At 40.1% G+C, this 16,808-nt stretch overlaps 1 protein-coding gene across 2 annotated transcripts in view; it reads left to right on the top strand.

Annotated features, from left to right (window-relative positions):
* The window catches only part of MCUR1 (mitochondrial calcium uniporter regulator 1), a 29,881-nt gene extending 15,307 nt beyond the window's left edge, over nt 1–14,574 (top strand). The window contains exons 7-10 of one of the 2 annotated variants that reach the window (XM_081055746.1): nt 2,162–2,215; nt 3,858–3,972; nt 11,608–11,819; nt 12,951–14,574. In XM_081055746.1, the coding sequence (XP_080911872.1) occupies nt 2,162–2,215; nt 3,858–3,972; nt 11,608–11,810 (372 nt within the window). In that variant the 3' untranslated portion in view covers nt 11,811–11,819; nt 12,951–14,574. Of the gene's footprint in view, nt 1–2,161; nt 2,216–3,857; nt 3,973–4,675; nt 7,992–11,607; nt 11,820–12,950 lie in introns of those variants that run through there. The other variant, XM_081055747.1, reaches the window with a different exon arrangement.
* Nucleotides 14,575–16,808: the final 2,234 nt, after the last annotated feature.

The raw sequence follows: 16,808 nt of genomic DNA, 5'->3' as shown, positions 1-16,808 counted from the left end.
TATACACACTCATATATATATCACATTTTCTTTATCCATCTGTCAGTGGACACTTAGATGGCTTCCATATCTTGGCTATAATAAATGCTGCTATGAACATGGGGGTACAGTAAGTTGTATGTTTTAATAAAGATATGTGTTGGGTTTCCTCTAGTACTTTTTAACCCATCTATCTTCTTGTTTAGGCTTTATTTGAATTTGGTAACATTAGATAGATACCTGTTTGATTTTTAGGATAATGAGACGGGATATAAAGCATTTTTCACTAACACAGAACTGAATACACATGCAGAAATTGAGCACTCAAAATTGTTCACTGTCTTCTCATTTTTTTTTTTTACAATTTTCTTTTAATCAAAATATGCCAGAATGACAAATGAAGCTAATATTGAAACCGAAATAGGTACTTAACTGTATTTTGGAACTGCGTCTAGATTTCAAGAGTTAAGTTGAGCTTCGTTATACCACATAATTATGCCCATGTTACCTGTCTTTCTAGTCTTAAAACGCTTTTCAATCATGAAGATGAAATGACTTAGTATCACCAAAATATTTAATGATCACTAGCATATGACTAGTATCTGGAAGAGGAGAAACTCGTTTGGTTACCTATGTCCCCATGGGTTGTGTACTTAGCAAAAATTTTGAATTCACTTGATTTAGGAAGATGCCTATAGCTAATCAAGGTGGGAAGAAATATACCTATGTGAGATGTGAAGATGGATTAAAGCCAATGTTAATTTGTGATTTACTAACCTAGCTGAGAAGTTGTTCTTGGTAATCCTAAACTCAGGTTACTCTGAAATGCAGGAAAGTAGTATATTGTTATGAAGCTAGCATGTATTTGACATGTATTGATGAAGATAAGTTATTTGACCCTCTGATTCCTTTGTTTAATAAAGTTAATAGTGTCAATTACATTAACTGTGGTGATATTTACTGCCAGTTTCAAATGTAGTATGGCCTATGAACTGCTTTGGGATACAGGGAGATGGAGTCACATAGAACTTACTGTTAAAAATCACGGCAATGTCAAGATTTACCCTCTTCTGTCTTGTGGGAGACTTACTGAAGGCCAGAGTTTAAAGGTGTGCAGAAAATCCAGATCCACCCTGCCCTCTGGTGGTGATCTGATGCATAGTTCTCTCATCTAAAACCCTGGCATTTAAAGATGGAAATGAGCATTCTTTGATCCTATGACTGGCCCTTAGTTTGGGGTCCTGGGGTTTTTTCTAGTTTCCAAGTAATACTGTTTTTCACTTCCCCTGGTATACTTGGGGAAATTTTATACCTGGAAAGTTTCTAGATACTTCAAAAGCATTATTTTCCCCTTTAACAATATTAATGTATTAGATTTTCACTTGTTGAATTAAATCGTGATCCCCACTACTAAGGAGATATGTCTGATTTTGGTCTCAGTGTCAACAGAATTGCACTAAATCTTTGCACAGACATTAACAGCCAAAAGCAAGATAACATTTTATTATAATTCTGGGAAGAGCTATTAGTTTCTTTAGTAACACTAGGTTGTAACTATGCCTAAATGGCTTTGCTTGTTTATTTTTAATTAAAACCAACATGTGATGGTTTAGTGTATTTACTTGTATCTGTGTAGTCACATTGTGTTTTATAATCACAAAGCGACATCTATATCACAGAATAATGTTTCTTGAAACTATTTTTCCCAACAAAATATCTTTCCTGTCTTTTGTCTAAGCCTCAAGTAGTAACCAGTTTTGTGTGTAGTTATGATGGGATAGCTTGTAAAGTGAAATTATTTCCCACTTTTTTCAACTCTCTCAAAGCCAACAAGTATATGACTCAGAATCCATCTAAATTGGTCCCAGAGAATCCTTTTATAATAATGGGAGGAAACTAGAGACATCACAGCAAAGAGATGAAAAGAGAAAAGCAGCAGAGAGAGAGATGAAGGATGACAAAAGGGAATCCAGATATTGGAGTGATGAATGAACATAAATAAGAAACTTCAAAAAAAACAGATCTATAGGAGAGGGTTAGGTAGGCTACTTTATCCCAGAGGTGATTTCTAGTGTTACATATTCTTGGAAATAATTAGACCGGAATATTTAAGGTGCTAGAAAAGGAGGAGACAGAGAAAGGAATAAATCAGAATGTGACCTATGTGACATATTTGTTTCAGTATTCTTTAAACGAAAGGAAGCTGCTGGAAATGAGGACAGAAGTGGTGGCATTGGTAAGAAATGAGACTGACTTTTCTTGATCATTTTATTCATCTCTGCTTCAGCCCATGCATGGTTGCTATTGCTTGTAATGATGTGTTATTGGAAAACATGGAGGTTTAGTGTCCTAGGTTTTTTCAGTTGTGGTAAAATCCACATAAAAATTACCGTTTTAACCATTTTTCAGTGTACACTTTAGTGGCATTAAGTACTTTCCCATTGTTATGCAGCCATCACCACCATCCATCCATAGAACTATTTTCATCTTGCAGGATTGAAACTCTCCCCATTAAACACTAACTTCCCATTTCCTTCTCCCCCTAGCAACCACCACTCTACTGTCTGAATTTGACTATTCTAGACACCTCATACAAGTGGAATTATACAATATTTGTGCTGTTGTGACTGGCTTATGTCACTTAGCATAATGTCCTAAAGGTTCATCCATGTTTTAGCATCTGTCAGAACTTCCTTCATTTTTAAGGCTAAATAATAATTCCATTTTATTGCTATATGCCATTCTGATTATTCTGTCTGTGGACACTTGGGTGGCTTCCACCTTGTGGCCACTGTGAGTAATGCTGCTGTGAACGTGGGTAAGTAGCTGCTGGAGTCCCTGTTTTCAATTTTTTTGAGTATAAACTCAGAAGTGGATGGTCAGGATTTTTTTGCGCTTAACCAAATACTTGATTATCTTAATAAAAATTTAAATCTCAGTTATTGAAGAATAATAAGGAATGGAGATAGATTGCTTTATTGTATTTTTAACTCATGGCATGCATTACTTGTTTTCCATCCTCTGTTACCTTGGACCTCTGAAACCTACAAGAGACTTCCATGAGAGAATCCTGGGATGTTCCTCTGGAATAAGTTTTCTACTCATCCAGGCATTTATTTCCTTAATCATTACCTGAATTGTTAGCCATAGGGAACTATTTACTTGCCCTAGGATTTTTAGTGAAGCATTTCCAGTGCTTTTATGCATTAATGAAATATGACAACCCCTTTATAACACCCGCCAAACTCACTACCCTTTGTGGGTAATTATGTATTTAGTTTAACTGTATTATATTGGGCAAAGAACATTAGTAGGCCTTCGGTATAGCCAACCCTCATGATAATAAAACACTGGTATTTGAACATAAAAGAAGAAAACTTTTAAAAATGTGAATAGACATAGTGTCAAATCACGCACTGGTGATTTTAGATTATCCAAGACTCGATTCATTTTTGAAAAGCGTTTTTTGTATACCTTTCACTAAGAAGGATTTACAGGATGGGACCTATTCATTGCCACTGAGAACATACTGGCTTCATAATGTTAACCTTATTTGTGGAGCAATCTATAATGTACAAAAGCTTTTTTACATAGCTTACCACATTTGATTCTCTAAACAGCCTGTGTGAAGGCAGGGCTAATGGTATTTATGTTTCCTTTTTTCAAGCAGAAGGAAACAGCCCTACGTATGTTAAAGGCCCTGACCAACACAACATAGCATGAAGATAGTAGAACTAAAGACTACAGCCCAGTCTCTCTAATCTTACCCCAATTTCCCTTGACTGCACCCTATTGGGAAGGAACTCTCAGGACTGAGAGAGCAGAGGTCGTGGTATATCCCAAGACGTTTGATGCTATGAATCTCTTTGTTTTAAAAGCATGCCCAGCAAGATCGGGCCGTCACCCAGACAGACAGAAAGATAGACACTGAGGTTGCTGGCCTCAAAACCATGCTCGAGTCGCACAAGCTTGATAATATTAAATATTTAGCAGGTAAGCTGTTTTGTATCTAAGTAGTTAAAAGAAGCTGAAAAGAAAATAAATAACATTTATAAAATAAGTCAGTGACAGATAATGCATTTCACTGATTCTGACATATATTTTTTCATATTTTAATCTCTCTGAAATTGGAAGGTGTCTTATAATTTCCAGTAGATGGAGTATCATATTATAATTGGCATATTTTTTCTTTCTTAATAGTAAATAAGGAGATATTTTGCTTTTGTAATTTTTGAGCCAAAAGAGGAATAAAGATTTATGTACAAAAATATTAGCCATTATTTAAATTCAAATTTAATATTTTGGGTTGATCAATATTTTAGTAATAATAGTGTGTAGAAGTGAAATTTTGCTCATAAAGTTAAAGGGTGTGTGTGTGTGTGTGTGTGTGTGTGTGTGTATGTATACACATACATATAGTGACCACAGAATTTTTGTGATTCTGACCTTTATTAAAAAGTTTTCTTGACTACTGGATACATTTGTATTTTGAAGATAATGATTTCAAGACATGGAGATTTTTTAATGGGCAGGTGTTTCATAGAAACCAGTGAACAAGCTAGGTTTCTGGAGTTTTTTTCTTTTTTCTTTTGGTGGAAAAGTAGATAGGTGTCTGTATGTTTTCTTAATAAAATGATATTCTCTCCAGTAACTGCTAATATAACTAATACTATGCTCAATTATTTTTTTCTTACAGGGTCTGTATTTACGTGCCTAACAGTAGCTCTGGGATTTTATCGCCTATGGATATAATAAAGTGTCTATTTAAAGAGATTTCTATTGTTTTACCTTAATATCAAACTATTGTGCTTTTTTCCCCCCTTGTTTCAAATGTTAAACCTGATTTTTGTTTGATGCATATTATTTATTTTATGCAAATTATGGACATAACCAAGGCAAAGAAGTCAGGAATTGCATAATTGCTCCTTTTTTCTGTGTAGTTGACTTTATAACAGTGGGTGGTGGTGGACAAAGCATGGAAGATTCCACTCAACTGGATCAGTGAACTTGGTCTAACCTGTGGGACATACCAACAGTTAACATTTGTATAACTCTGCAATTTTAAATCCTTTGTCACATAGAGGATTTGGGTCTCCATTTAAAAGGCACGTTGGCTGTACCAAGTGCTGAAGAATCACTGAAACTAAACCTAGAGCACCACATCCTCCTTACTACTCACCCCGTCCTTAACATCATCCAACCCCTGTGTTGTTGTGTTTCAGCTCTAGTTGGTTGGTATGTTAATGATACAGCTGTACTTTACATCCACAAAAAAAAAAGAGTGTTTTCTTTTAATTCCATTTCTTAGTTACTGTTAGGGTTATTTTTTAGGTGCCTTCCAGCTGGACGATCTAGTTGCCTAATGAAGTGTTGTAATTGTAATGGGGACTCTTTGTACCTCTAGATTTATCTCCCTCCCTCTCATTTGCTCTTTCTTCCTCTCCCTCATGATTTGAGAGCTGTAATAATACTCCACTTGTGTCATTGCCTGCCTAGAAAACTTGCTAATTCTCAGCATGGGTGTCTGCTTCAGTTTGTGGGACAAGGTCTACTGGTTTTCTTCTGCTTTTTATACAAGGGAGACAGTTTTCCTTCTGTAACAATAGCTAGATGTTTAGTTAGTATATGCATTTGTTAGAAAGGCTTTTAATGAATGTGTCTTTGCTACACAGACCATAGGCTTTCAAAGTCAGAGAGCTGTCATACCAGATACCATCCAAATTTAGGTGGATTTCTTTGGTGGTTAAAGACATTCTCATACCCACCTTACCTCTATATTTAAAACAAGTAAATTTCTAGAAACAACTGGGCTTGTTTTGGAGAAGCACAGTTTCTTATTTGAATGACAGACATGTGGGACAAAATAAGCATTTTAGAAATTAAGGCACGGGTAGCACCTTTTCTGTCTTTCTCCACATGCACACGTATACATGTAGTCTGCCACAGTGGAGCAACCACTTAGAGACATCCTGATCAACCTGGTGGATTAGATACCCACCGTCACTGTTCAGCCACACTGGCAAAAAAGTTACCTTTTGTGCTTTGGATATCATTTCTAAACTTTGGAGAATATAAGTCGTTGCCTTTTTTAAAAAAAATAAATTTGTGCAGCACAAAGGTTCTAAACTCCAAATAAGTATGGAAATTAAGTACTTTTGCATTAATGGTATCAGTTTTAAAGTGAATAATACAATCTTTTTCAACTAGATTCAAAGTTACCTTAACTGCTTCATAAAATATTTTATCTACATATCCTTCCCCTTCCCAAGAAAGATCCCCAGAAAATACTGCACATTAAGCAATTGCCTTAAATTTTAAAGGCTGAAGTAAATGAGATCCTATTAAGATCCCATATTTGCAACTACTTAATGTAGTTATAACTTTGGTAAGTAAGAGTTTGAAGAAAGACACTCTTCCAAAATAAAGAATTCCTAAGAGGAGATGGTATTGTATATAATTATGTTTCAAAATAAACACTAACTTGTATAGGTTAAAAACTGAAGTGAGCTTACATCCTGATAAAATATTTTTTAGATAACATTCAATGTGGTGACATTCTTTCATCTGCCGAAAGTATTCCAAATGACAAGCCTACCGAAGATACTGGGCTGCATCAGTCCGTCACTTGATTTGGGCCACTGATTTAGCTGCAGAGTTCTTTACAAAACAGCCCCCCCACCCCGAACAATGAATTTTCCTTTGGATGGAATGGATTGTAGGTATCTGTGGAGGTTAGAAGGGTTAGGGACGATCTTCCCTGTATTTCGTCAAGTGTATTCTATTTGAAAGGTGTACGAGCCAAAAATACAAGTTTCCTCTTCCCACTGCTGGCCCAGATGTCTGAACAGTATAAGCACTGTGACGACACAGTATGACAACTTCCTGAGCTAGGAAACTTTCAGATCACCTGAGGAAATTAGGCATTAGCTCACAGAAGACGGATGATGCCTGGAAAAACTACCAGAAACCTGTGTCTAGCACATGGGGAAATTAACCATAGCTAGATCCTGAAAACACCCCTCTAGGCACAGATTCCTTAAGGACAAATGCCTAAAGCTGAAAGTCAAATGAACGGAAACTATTTCCTTTTCATGCACTAATTACTCCATTCTTAAGGGTTCCTCTGCATTCCTACTTTCTTCTCTCCCCTTGCCTGTCCTTTACTGTTTTAGAAGAACCTAAACTCTTAATTCCACTTCTTTCCTGGCCCATTAATAAGCAGAACCTGTTTGTGTGGACAGTTCTTTACAGGAAACACGAATTTTGTGCTTGTCTTATTCCTCAGCTGATTTTCTAGCTTACTACCTAACAAAACTAAATCTGAATGTATTCCTTTTTTTCCCCCTAACTATGCCAAGTACCTCAGTTGAGAAGTCACACATTCGAGAAGACAAATTTGACTCAAACCAGACATCTTGCTGAAGTTTGTCTGAACACTTTGAAAACCGAACTCCTGAGCCACCGTGGACATGACCCAGCCTGAATTGTCTCGGGCTCGGCTTGTGCTTTTCCCCCCTCTAGCCGCACTTAGTGCTGGGTTTTTCCCTCTCATGTTCTGGTCTCCTCCTTTCCAGCCATTCTGCCCGTGAATTAACCATGTAATATTAGCACGCATTTCTCTTCCCCCACCCTAATATGCTGTGTTCTAAGGATTTTGGCGTCATTTCTGAACAAATATCTGAGAGACAGCACTACAGAACTCACGTCTGGAAAACTGGCTTTAGCAGATGTTTATCAAATTGTTGTGATTTTTCTGACACTAAAGCAAAAATATGCTAACCAGAAATAATTTATTCTTTATGTATATAAAGTGTTTGAGAATGTTTAGCCTTTTATTGGAATTTTATTTTGAAAATGTCTTTCTACAGATTTATACTTACGTTCCTCTGATTATAACCAAAGCATTTCTTCATCCTTTTATTACTTACACAAATATTCAGTTTCACTTTACTCTGTATTAGAGTGAGTATAACATTTTTGTTATCTAAAATAAACTATTCAATTCTATGTGACTAATATACTTTTCTGTTTGTTCAAATTGACTATGACAGCTAGAACAACTTCTGCCTACACTGTATTTCAACTGTTATTCCATCCAATTGTATATAACACTGGTATATTATAAGAAAATATAGTACCTAAAAATTAAATTTACATAGAAGATAAATTTGAAAATAATTATTTGATTTACAAAATGTTTTTCAAAAGAATTCTTTTAGCTTGCTCGTGTAAAATGTTTGAAGGGAAGTGAGGTTTTTACACTAGTTTTTAAAAAGTGATAGAAACCCAAATCAAGCTAGCTTGAGCAAAAAGAAAGGAATTTGCTTTATTGGCTTTATATATATTATATTTATATAATATTTATATAATATTTATATTAATATATTCATATAATATTTATATTAATATATATTTATAATTTGGCTTCCATAATCAAAGTTCAGGAAGAGCAAAACGACACCATCGGAACTCATCTCTTAGGCAAACTTCAAGTGCGGAGAGCTGGAAACACCCAGCACATGCCCTACAACTCAGTGACTAGAGCGTTCCCACTTTGGAAAACCTAGAAGGAAGTATCCAAAGCAAGCAGCTGGGGCAACAGCCAGCGGAAGGGTCCCGAGAGCAGTTCATGTGGCGTGCTGCTTCCCTGAGGGCCTGTGAGCAGATCCCCCACCTAAGGGAAATCGAGCTCCCCTTGCATCAGCCTGTGCAGGCTGGTCTTGGGTGTCACAAACATCTGCTCAAGCGAAAAGCAAAGGAACACCTTAGGAAAAGGGGTACATGAAAGATAGCCCAGAAATTGTAGGTACATTTCGTTTTCTCCAACCAGAAATCTTTTACCAAAATTAGAGTCGAATTAAGTAGATTTAAGGGTGAGCCATGTTTCTGAAGGGCCCTAAATAATTTGAAAACGCAGCGTTTGTGTTTCAAATGGCGGCCATCGATGTTTCAGACGTCAGTTGTCCGCGTTCTCACCTCAATCCCACTCACCTCTGTGGTGTGCAGGCAAACTAAAACCCATTTTGTTGCCTTGGGCCTTTGATTTCTTTAAAAATAACATTTATAGCCATGGCTTTCTCTCTGGAATCTACCTCTGGCATTGCACAGCACAGCCTCGCCATTCCTTGTACAGCCAGTCATGGCTCTACCTTGATTTTGCAGTTTCCCCTTGAGAATCAGACCGTAGGGCCCTGGGGAGGGGTCGTATTGTCTGTCCACTGACAGCCAGAAGGTTCTGAGCATTGGCGTCCTTAAACAGAGCAAGCACCTCGGTCATCTTGTACATAGCAGAGGTATGTAGACAACTCTTTTTAGGCCAACACTCAGGAATAAAGTTGAAATACTGTGGGCCTTTTACGAGGTCCTAACTTTTCAGGTTTGTTTTGTTTTGTATATACTCTTTCAGTAAACCCTAATCAGTTGTTTTAAAGTCTCAGATCAGCTTAATATTAAAGCCCAGGAAACCGCACACACATTTGCAGCTTAGTGTGTCATTTCTGAAGTTACTGCCTTTAGTGTTTGTTTTTTTTTTTTCAAACTTTACTCCTCAGCCGTCTAGATTCGACAACACCCATTCTCCCAGGAGAAAAGAAATAACTGCTTAGTGGCAACTTGTCCCTTCCGACATGAAAGTCAGTGCCTAACACTGTGTATTTTTTACTATTTCTCTCTAATTTGACAGTACTTTGTGGTTTGGATGAACCTCACAGCATCCCAAGTGGTGCTGTAACAACAGGCAGTGTCTCTCAAACCTCAAGAATTGCTATCTGTGAAAACCTCTGGTTTAAGGCTTTGTGGGGAAAAGATGGAAGCCGGGAGATCAAGATACTCAGTGAACCCATGAGAGCACTTACACAATTTTTTTTTTTTAACATTTGTATCAGTTGGATGCTTTCAAGTGCAAGTAACATAAAACTAACAGTGGCTTATGCTTAATGAATTTTCTTACTTGAGTCTAGAAATAGACGATCCTCAGGGCTGGGTTGGCTGTTCAATGTTGCTTTCAATGACTCAACTCTTCTTACCTTCCTTTATGTGTTAGCTTTCAGCTTCAGCCTTGGTCACAAACCAGATCACAATATTGCTGCCCCAGCTCCAGGCATCACATCCTCACTTGGCAGCATCCAAAGCAAAAAGAGAGAGAGGTGGAAAAGAGAGGACGCTCTTCCCCTCCCACAGAAATCCCCTTATGTCTCATGGGGCAGGATTAGGTCACATGGCCACCTATGGAAAGACAGGTTGCAAAAGGGAATGTTTAGCTTTTTCAGCCTCTCTAGTAGGAGGTGGTCAAAGAAGAAGGAGGCTAGAAATAGTTGTTGGCTTGGCATGCAACAGTGTTGGTTATAGTGTTCATAAAAATAAAACAGGCCGCACACTAAAGAGAACCATACAATTAGCTTTAAGTTACCATCTTTTGGTGGCTAGAAACAGTTCAGAATGTCCCTTGACTTCTAGTAATGTGGGCAGTTTTATTCTATGTCACGAAATACTTTTACTGGCTCTCCAACCAAATCTTCAATTCCTTTTTTTTCTTTTATAAACTACTTTCCAGAATTCCACCATTGTTCTGGATTAATTTGCATGCTTGACGGGGGGAAGTCGTTCATTAACAAATTCACATTTACACTTGGGTATTTCTCAGAACTCCTCAGTATACAGGAGTATATGTCCTTAGCTTCGCCGTAGTATTTGAACCAAAGCACAGCATATCCCAAACACCACTCCCCTCACCTTCAAAGCAGCAGGGGAGCCTTCCCACAGATGCTGCACCCCTCAGTACCCACAGATTTATTTTTGCCTCAGTGGCCTTAAGCTGCATGGCACAAGCATGTCTCCTGCACGCCATCGCTCCTCTTGTTTTCCCATCTTCTGCTTTCCTCTTTTCTGTCTCTTACAAGAATAACTCAGAGATTATATCCTTATCTGAAATTCACATGGTTGCAGGAAATGTAAAAAGTAAGTCAACATTTGGTAGCATTCGAGCTTGGAGAGGGATGATGGCACAGCCGGTGGTCCTGGGGTTTGTCAGGGTGGTGGACCTAGAAAGCATTGTGTTCTGTGCCGGACAATGTGTTCTTTGCGGGACGCTGTAAATTACTGATGTATCCAATTCTTTCATGCAACCTAGGGCAGGAGTACCTGCAGAAATCTGCTTATGATGCATGTATGCAATTAAATCACAAGGTCAGGCGCTCGTGAAAACAAAAAGCTGTTGGTCGGTCAGTTCGGAATAGTCTCCATGAATATTTCTGTGACTGCCATCCATGGCTTGGTTACCGCACCAGGAAGTGCTATTAGACGAGCAGTAAAGGGTCCCCAGAGTTTAAGAAAACTCTGAGGGAAAAAGTGTAAGATTGAGATTAAGTCTATTAATATCTTCCTGCCAATTAATAAAATCATGATTATTTTGTTTTAGCAGCATAATATCTTGGTCTAGTTGCGAAACACGAGTTTTTACAAGCAGATAATTTCACAACCACTAATAACGATGAGATGGACGCCCGGGGTTCAGTTCCCAGCCTTGCCACTTTAAACAATTTAACCTTGCCAAGCCTTAGTTCCCTCTTTTCTAAAACAAAAACAATAATAATGGGAATAAGTATAGTGCTTTTGTTTACTATGTTCCAGGCACATTCCACAGCCTTTGCGTGCTCATTGACTCTTCATCACATCGCTATGAAGTAAGTTCCATAGTGATCTCTATTTCACACACGAGGAAATCAAAGCAGAGAGAGTTGAATTACCTGGCCCAAGAGCACCAGCCGCTAAGTGGTGACTCCAGATTCAACCCCAAGTATTCTGATTCCCAGGAACAGACCCTCCCCAGCTGATGGCACTTGGTAAGGCTCAAATGAGGTCAAATACGTGAAAATGTTTTGTAAACTATGAAACCATACATGCATAGGAAACAATGCAGTCTGTGTGCTATAACTGGAACTACTTAATAGTAACTACTGTAATATTATTTACACCACCACCCAAACAAGTCAGTTTCCCTTCGTATACTGCCCAGCAACCACCGCAGGGTACCAAGACAGATGAATTTAATGAGAAAGATGCAATATCCCAGCAAAAGAATATAATCCTTTGAACAGCTAGGATATAGATTGTAGTAGGTATGGAAGGAATAAGATAACCTGTAAGAAATCAGCATAGCTCACAAGTGTTATACCACAGCAGCCCTTCCTATAAATCCCAGGGTGAATGTTCCTAATTTTATTTGGAGGTCTTTATATAAAGGGATTGATGTTGACATGAAGCCCACTCTCTAAGCCTAAGATTCATCCAAAGTTGAGGCCTTAAATAATTCCTTATTGTTTAGTACCCTTTTCCTTGTGATGCTATAATTAACTAGGATATTTCATTCTTAATCAACAAACTCAACCGTGTGTAGCACTACATGAAAAAGTAAAACAAATTTCAGCTGCTTTTCAAGTTTCCCAGAAAGCTGGGCTACCAAATCCTGACCGTGCCCTTGGGGACATTCACATCTCATTCCCATCCTGTTTTATTTGTATAAAACCTTTCTTGCCTGCTTGCCGCTTTCCATGGAAACCACGTGTCTCCATCTCTTCTCAAGCAAAGCAGGACTTCAGATTTCAAGAAGGCGGGAGAAAGAGTGGCACACTGGTAGGGCACACTATGCTTTTCACCCCAATCTCTTGTGTGTTGAAAAAAAATGACATATATATACACAGACAACTTCACTAGAACAGGTGAATCCACAGAGATAAAGTAGATTGCTTGGGGCTGGGAGGTGGGGGAAATGGAGAGTGAGTGCTAATAGGACAGGGTTTCTTTTTGGAGCGATGAAAATGTTCTAAAAAATCGATTATGGTGATGGTTGCACAACTCTGTGAATATACTGAGAACCACTGAATGGCACACTTTAAAGTATGTAAATTGTATGTTGAACTATGTTTCCATAAAGCTTCTTTTTTAAATGTCCATTCTACACCTTCAATTTACAGATGAAAAACCAAAGCCAGAGCACCGTGCACTTGACTGCATGGGTCGCACGGCCAGTCCCCGGAGGCCCAGACTGGGATCCGGGAGGCGACCTCCTCCTTCAGGCCCCCTCCCTGCACGCCCACCGCGTGACTCCTGACTAGTCTCCCAGGATGACGCTTTGGTTGCTGTTAAATCCTAAATTACTTTTTATTAGGGCTCAGTGGTAACTACATGAAATAATCTAGTCATCAGCTCTATTTTTAAAATCTTTTATGAGAGGCCGAACCAAGTCCTGGTCCGCACAGGGAGAGAAACTGAACTCATCCATTTATGAGCTTGTCTCCCCAGCGGCACTGTAGGTGAACTCCCGCCACCCCATCCCCACCCTCCACTCCCCCACCCCACCCCCGCCTCCAGGCAGGGTCAGGACTTGCTGATCTCTCATCCCCAGTGGTCAGCGTGGTGCTTATGGCAACCAAGTGGGGCAGAGCCACGGATCCTGACCACAGGACCTCGTCTAGAGAGCAAGTCATTGAGGGGACAATAGGGGGCGCTGTGACACGCACGGAGGTGCACGGGTTACTCATCCAGGGCCACAGAAATGTCCGCTGTCAGGACCTCAGCCATTACCTCCCTCCACCTCCCCCACCCGCACTGGACGGACCCAGGCCAATGTAGGCAAGCCAAGCGTGCCTTAGAATTTCCCAACTGTGAGCGTCTTCTTAGACTTCCAGTGTCATCTGAGAAATGGCCATCGTTCTCTGCCCTTCCGGTCCCAGGCCCCGCCCATCTCAGGCTGCTGCAACCCTGAGGCCACTACCGTAGGACGTGTGGGATGATGGAAAGGCCCTAGACAGAATCCGGAGGCTGAACACGCTGATCTGGGCACCACAGAAGCTCTCTGAGCTTTAGCATTTCCCTGTCTATAAAACAAGGAGGTGAACCAGGTGATTTTATTGTACTTTCCAGACCCACAACTCTGATTCTAAAGCACTCAGCCTTGGAACTCAGGGCAAATAGGGCCCCCAGTACCCAATACTCATGGAATGGTAAAATTATGGAAGAGGCTTTCTGTTAAAGAATGTCCATCACTATCGTTAAAGGAATACAGGTTAGCACAAAAAGAACCTATTTTTTGAATCTAACTCATTCTCATTTACCCCCAACACTTTCCTGAATCCCCATCATTCTTTATCAAAACGTAACCCTTCCAGGAACCTGTCTAGATAACCCCATTCTGATCCATGTCCTTCCCCACCAGCTTGCTGTGGTGTGGTTAGGGGCGTGGCCTCCAGAGCCAGGCTTGAATCCTGTGTGACCTTGGGCAAATGACTTAACCTCTCAGTGCTTCAGTTTCCTCATCAGTAAAGTAGGCATAGTAACAGTACCTACGCCACAGTCATATGAGGATTAAATTAGTTTATATATGTGAACACCCAGTACCTAGAAACAATCTTGTGTTGTCTTATTATCTTGAGTGTGTTATTTCCTACTCATTGACGTATTTTATAGTTGTTTCTAAACATCATTGGGAGGACTGTCCCCTACCTGGTGTGCTTTCCCAGTGCTGACATAATGCGGTGTACACAGCAGAGACTTTAATAAATGCTTGTTTGTTTCCCAGAGCAATCTGTTTCAAATTGGGAGAAAGGCCTTCGTCTGAATTTTTACCAAGGATAATCTGCCCTTATTTTAAACTGGGTGAGTGTTGGAGGAAGAGTTGTCACTTTCTTGTTTACCTTGTTTCTCTGAAGCCTTGTTTCATGTTTTCCCTGAAAGTGGCCTTTAGCTATAGCCACTCTGGTACGGGCCCTCCCTGTACTGGGCTTCAGATTACAGGTTAAAATTAGCCACATCATCCTGTGAGGGGGGAACCAAAGAAGGCAGGAATGGGGTGGGAGTGGTACCTCCCACCTGCAGAGGAGATAGTGGTATAGCAGAATAGAGGCAAGAGCCCCCTCAAATGTTGGCATCCACTGAAGGGTCACAGAACCTACGGATCCCCAAGGTTACAACAATCCTGAATTCATACCACGGCGTATGTCTCTTGTGCAAGGTCTGCTGCTACAGTTTTGCTGCGTTGACAACTGGAATCTTCCAGATTGTTCCTTTTGTGATTACAAACTGTCTTTAGAGTAGCATGATGTGGGTGGATGCAGTTTATAGAACTACTTGGACCAAGCAGCCTACTCCTCAAAGGAACACTTGCTTTACACTCTTTCAGTGTCATTTTTGCAAAACAACATAATATGTCAATCTATTTGGGGGGGAAGAAGAGGAGAAGGACATCATTCAATTTAAATACATGAAGAATTACCAGAGCAGAGGTCAGCTCTGAATAAAATTCAGCAGGAATTACCTGTCTTTTATGCATCTTCCCTTCTCTCTCTGGACCTTTTCCTCATTTTATGGTACCCGTTCTTCTGTCAAATGTCCCCCTGCCTTCATGTATTCTCAGTATCCTAACCCACCCAAAACAAATACAAAATCCTTTACTCTCAGGAAAGGAGAAAATCTTACCTTTTTAGGCTTTATTATTAAGGTGGGCTCTGACAACAGAGAGACCTGATTCCAGTCCTAGCTCTTCTTTTTCCTAGTTGTCTGAACTACTGCAAATTACCTCACCTCTCCTATATAAAATGCAGGTCATAACGCTCACCATACCTAGTATGTGCTTTGAGCTTCAAGTAGCTAAAAAGCCAACTCAAATGGGTTTAACCATGAGGAAAGTTATTGACCCATATAATCAGAAGTTCAAAGGTGGGACAGGCTGATTGAACCCCCACTGGCTGTCTGGCACCCAGGTTCTTCCTGCATTTCTGCCTTTCATCTTCAGTGTCAGCTGCATCTTAAGGCTCTTTTCACAGTCAGAGTGGCTGTGAGCAGGACAAAGAGGGCCATTTCTGATTCAGTAGTTCCAGAGAAGAGCCTGAGAATTTGCCTTTCTAGCAAGTTCTGAGGTGACACTGACGCTGCTGGACCACACTTTGAGAACCAGTAGCAGAGACTAATCAGGAGTACCTCTGGACTGGGGTCAGTTCCCCAAGTTGCACAGTGAGGATGGGAGTGAAATGAATGTTGGAGGTCACTGTGACCTTCAAAACTTTGCAGAGTCAATGTGGAGATTGTTTCAGTAATCTATTGCTGTGCAACAAAACACTTCAAATCTTAGTGGCTTAAAACAGCAATTTATTACTATTTCTAACGGTTTGGGGTTGACAAGGCTCATCTGGACAATTTTAACTTAGGGCCTCACATGCAGTTGTAACCCGAGATTGGTTGGGGGCAGAATTATCCAAAGGCTACATTGAGCTGGACGTCCAAGATGGCCTCTCCATTCACAAGTCTGCTACCTGGTTTGGGAAGGCTGCAATCACTGAGAGTTGGCCAGGCATCTCTGTCTCCACCTCAGACCCTCCACATGGCTAGCTTGGGATTCCTCACAACATGGTGGTTTCAGGAGAACTAGATTTCTTATGTGACGATTGACTTTCCCCAGAATGACCATCCAAGAAGCCAAGGCAGAAGCTGTAAGGCTTCTCCTGATCAAGGCTTGGAAGCCAGCCAGACAGTGTCACTTCTGCCCCATTCTGCTAGTTACTCATGAGTCACAGGGCCAGCCTAGAGTCAACGGAAGGGCACCACACAAGCAGGCAGAGAGGCAAGGGTCATGGAGGAGCCGTCTTGAGGACTAACTACCACAGGGACCGAAGGTGCTCACTCATTAAAGGCCTCGGTATGAAGGTAAGTAAAGCATTTACCATACGTAAGTGCTCCGGAAACGAGCATTATTATTATTGCCGTTCTTTTCTGGGGGGAAAAGGGCCTTGCGTATTACAATTGATATGTTATTGAGGAGTTGAAAGCTTTCTCAACTA

Source organism: Rhinolophus hipposideros (genome assembly GCF_964194185.1).
Source record: "Rhinolophus hipposideros genome assembly, chromosome: 8".
Classification (NCBI taxonomy): domain Eukaryota; kingdom Metazoa; phylum Chordata; class Mammalia; order Chiroptera; family Rhinolophidae; genus Rhinolophus; species Rhinolophus hipposideros.
The sequence above is the reverse complement of the archived record's forward strand: the minus strand, read 5'-3'. Positions and strand labels throughout refer to the sequence as shown.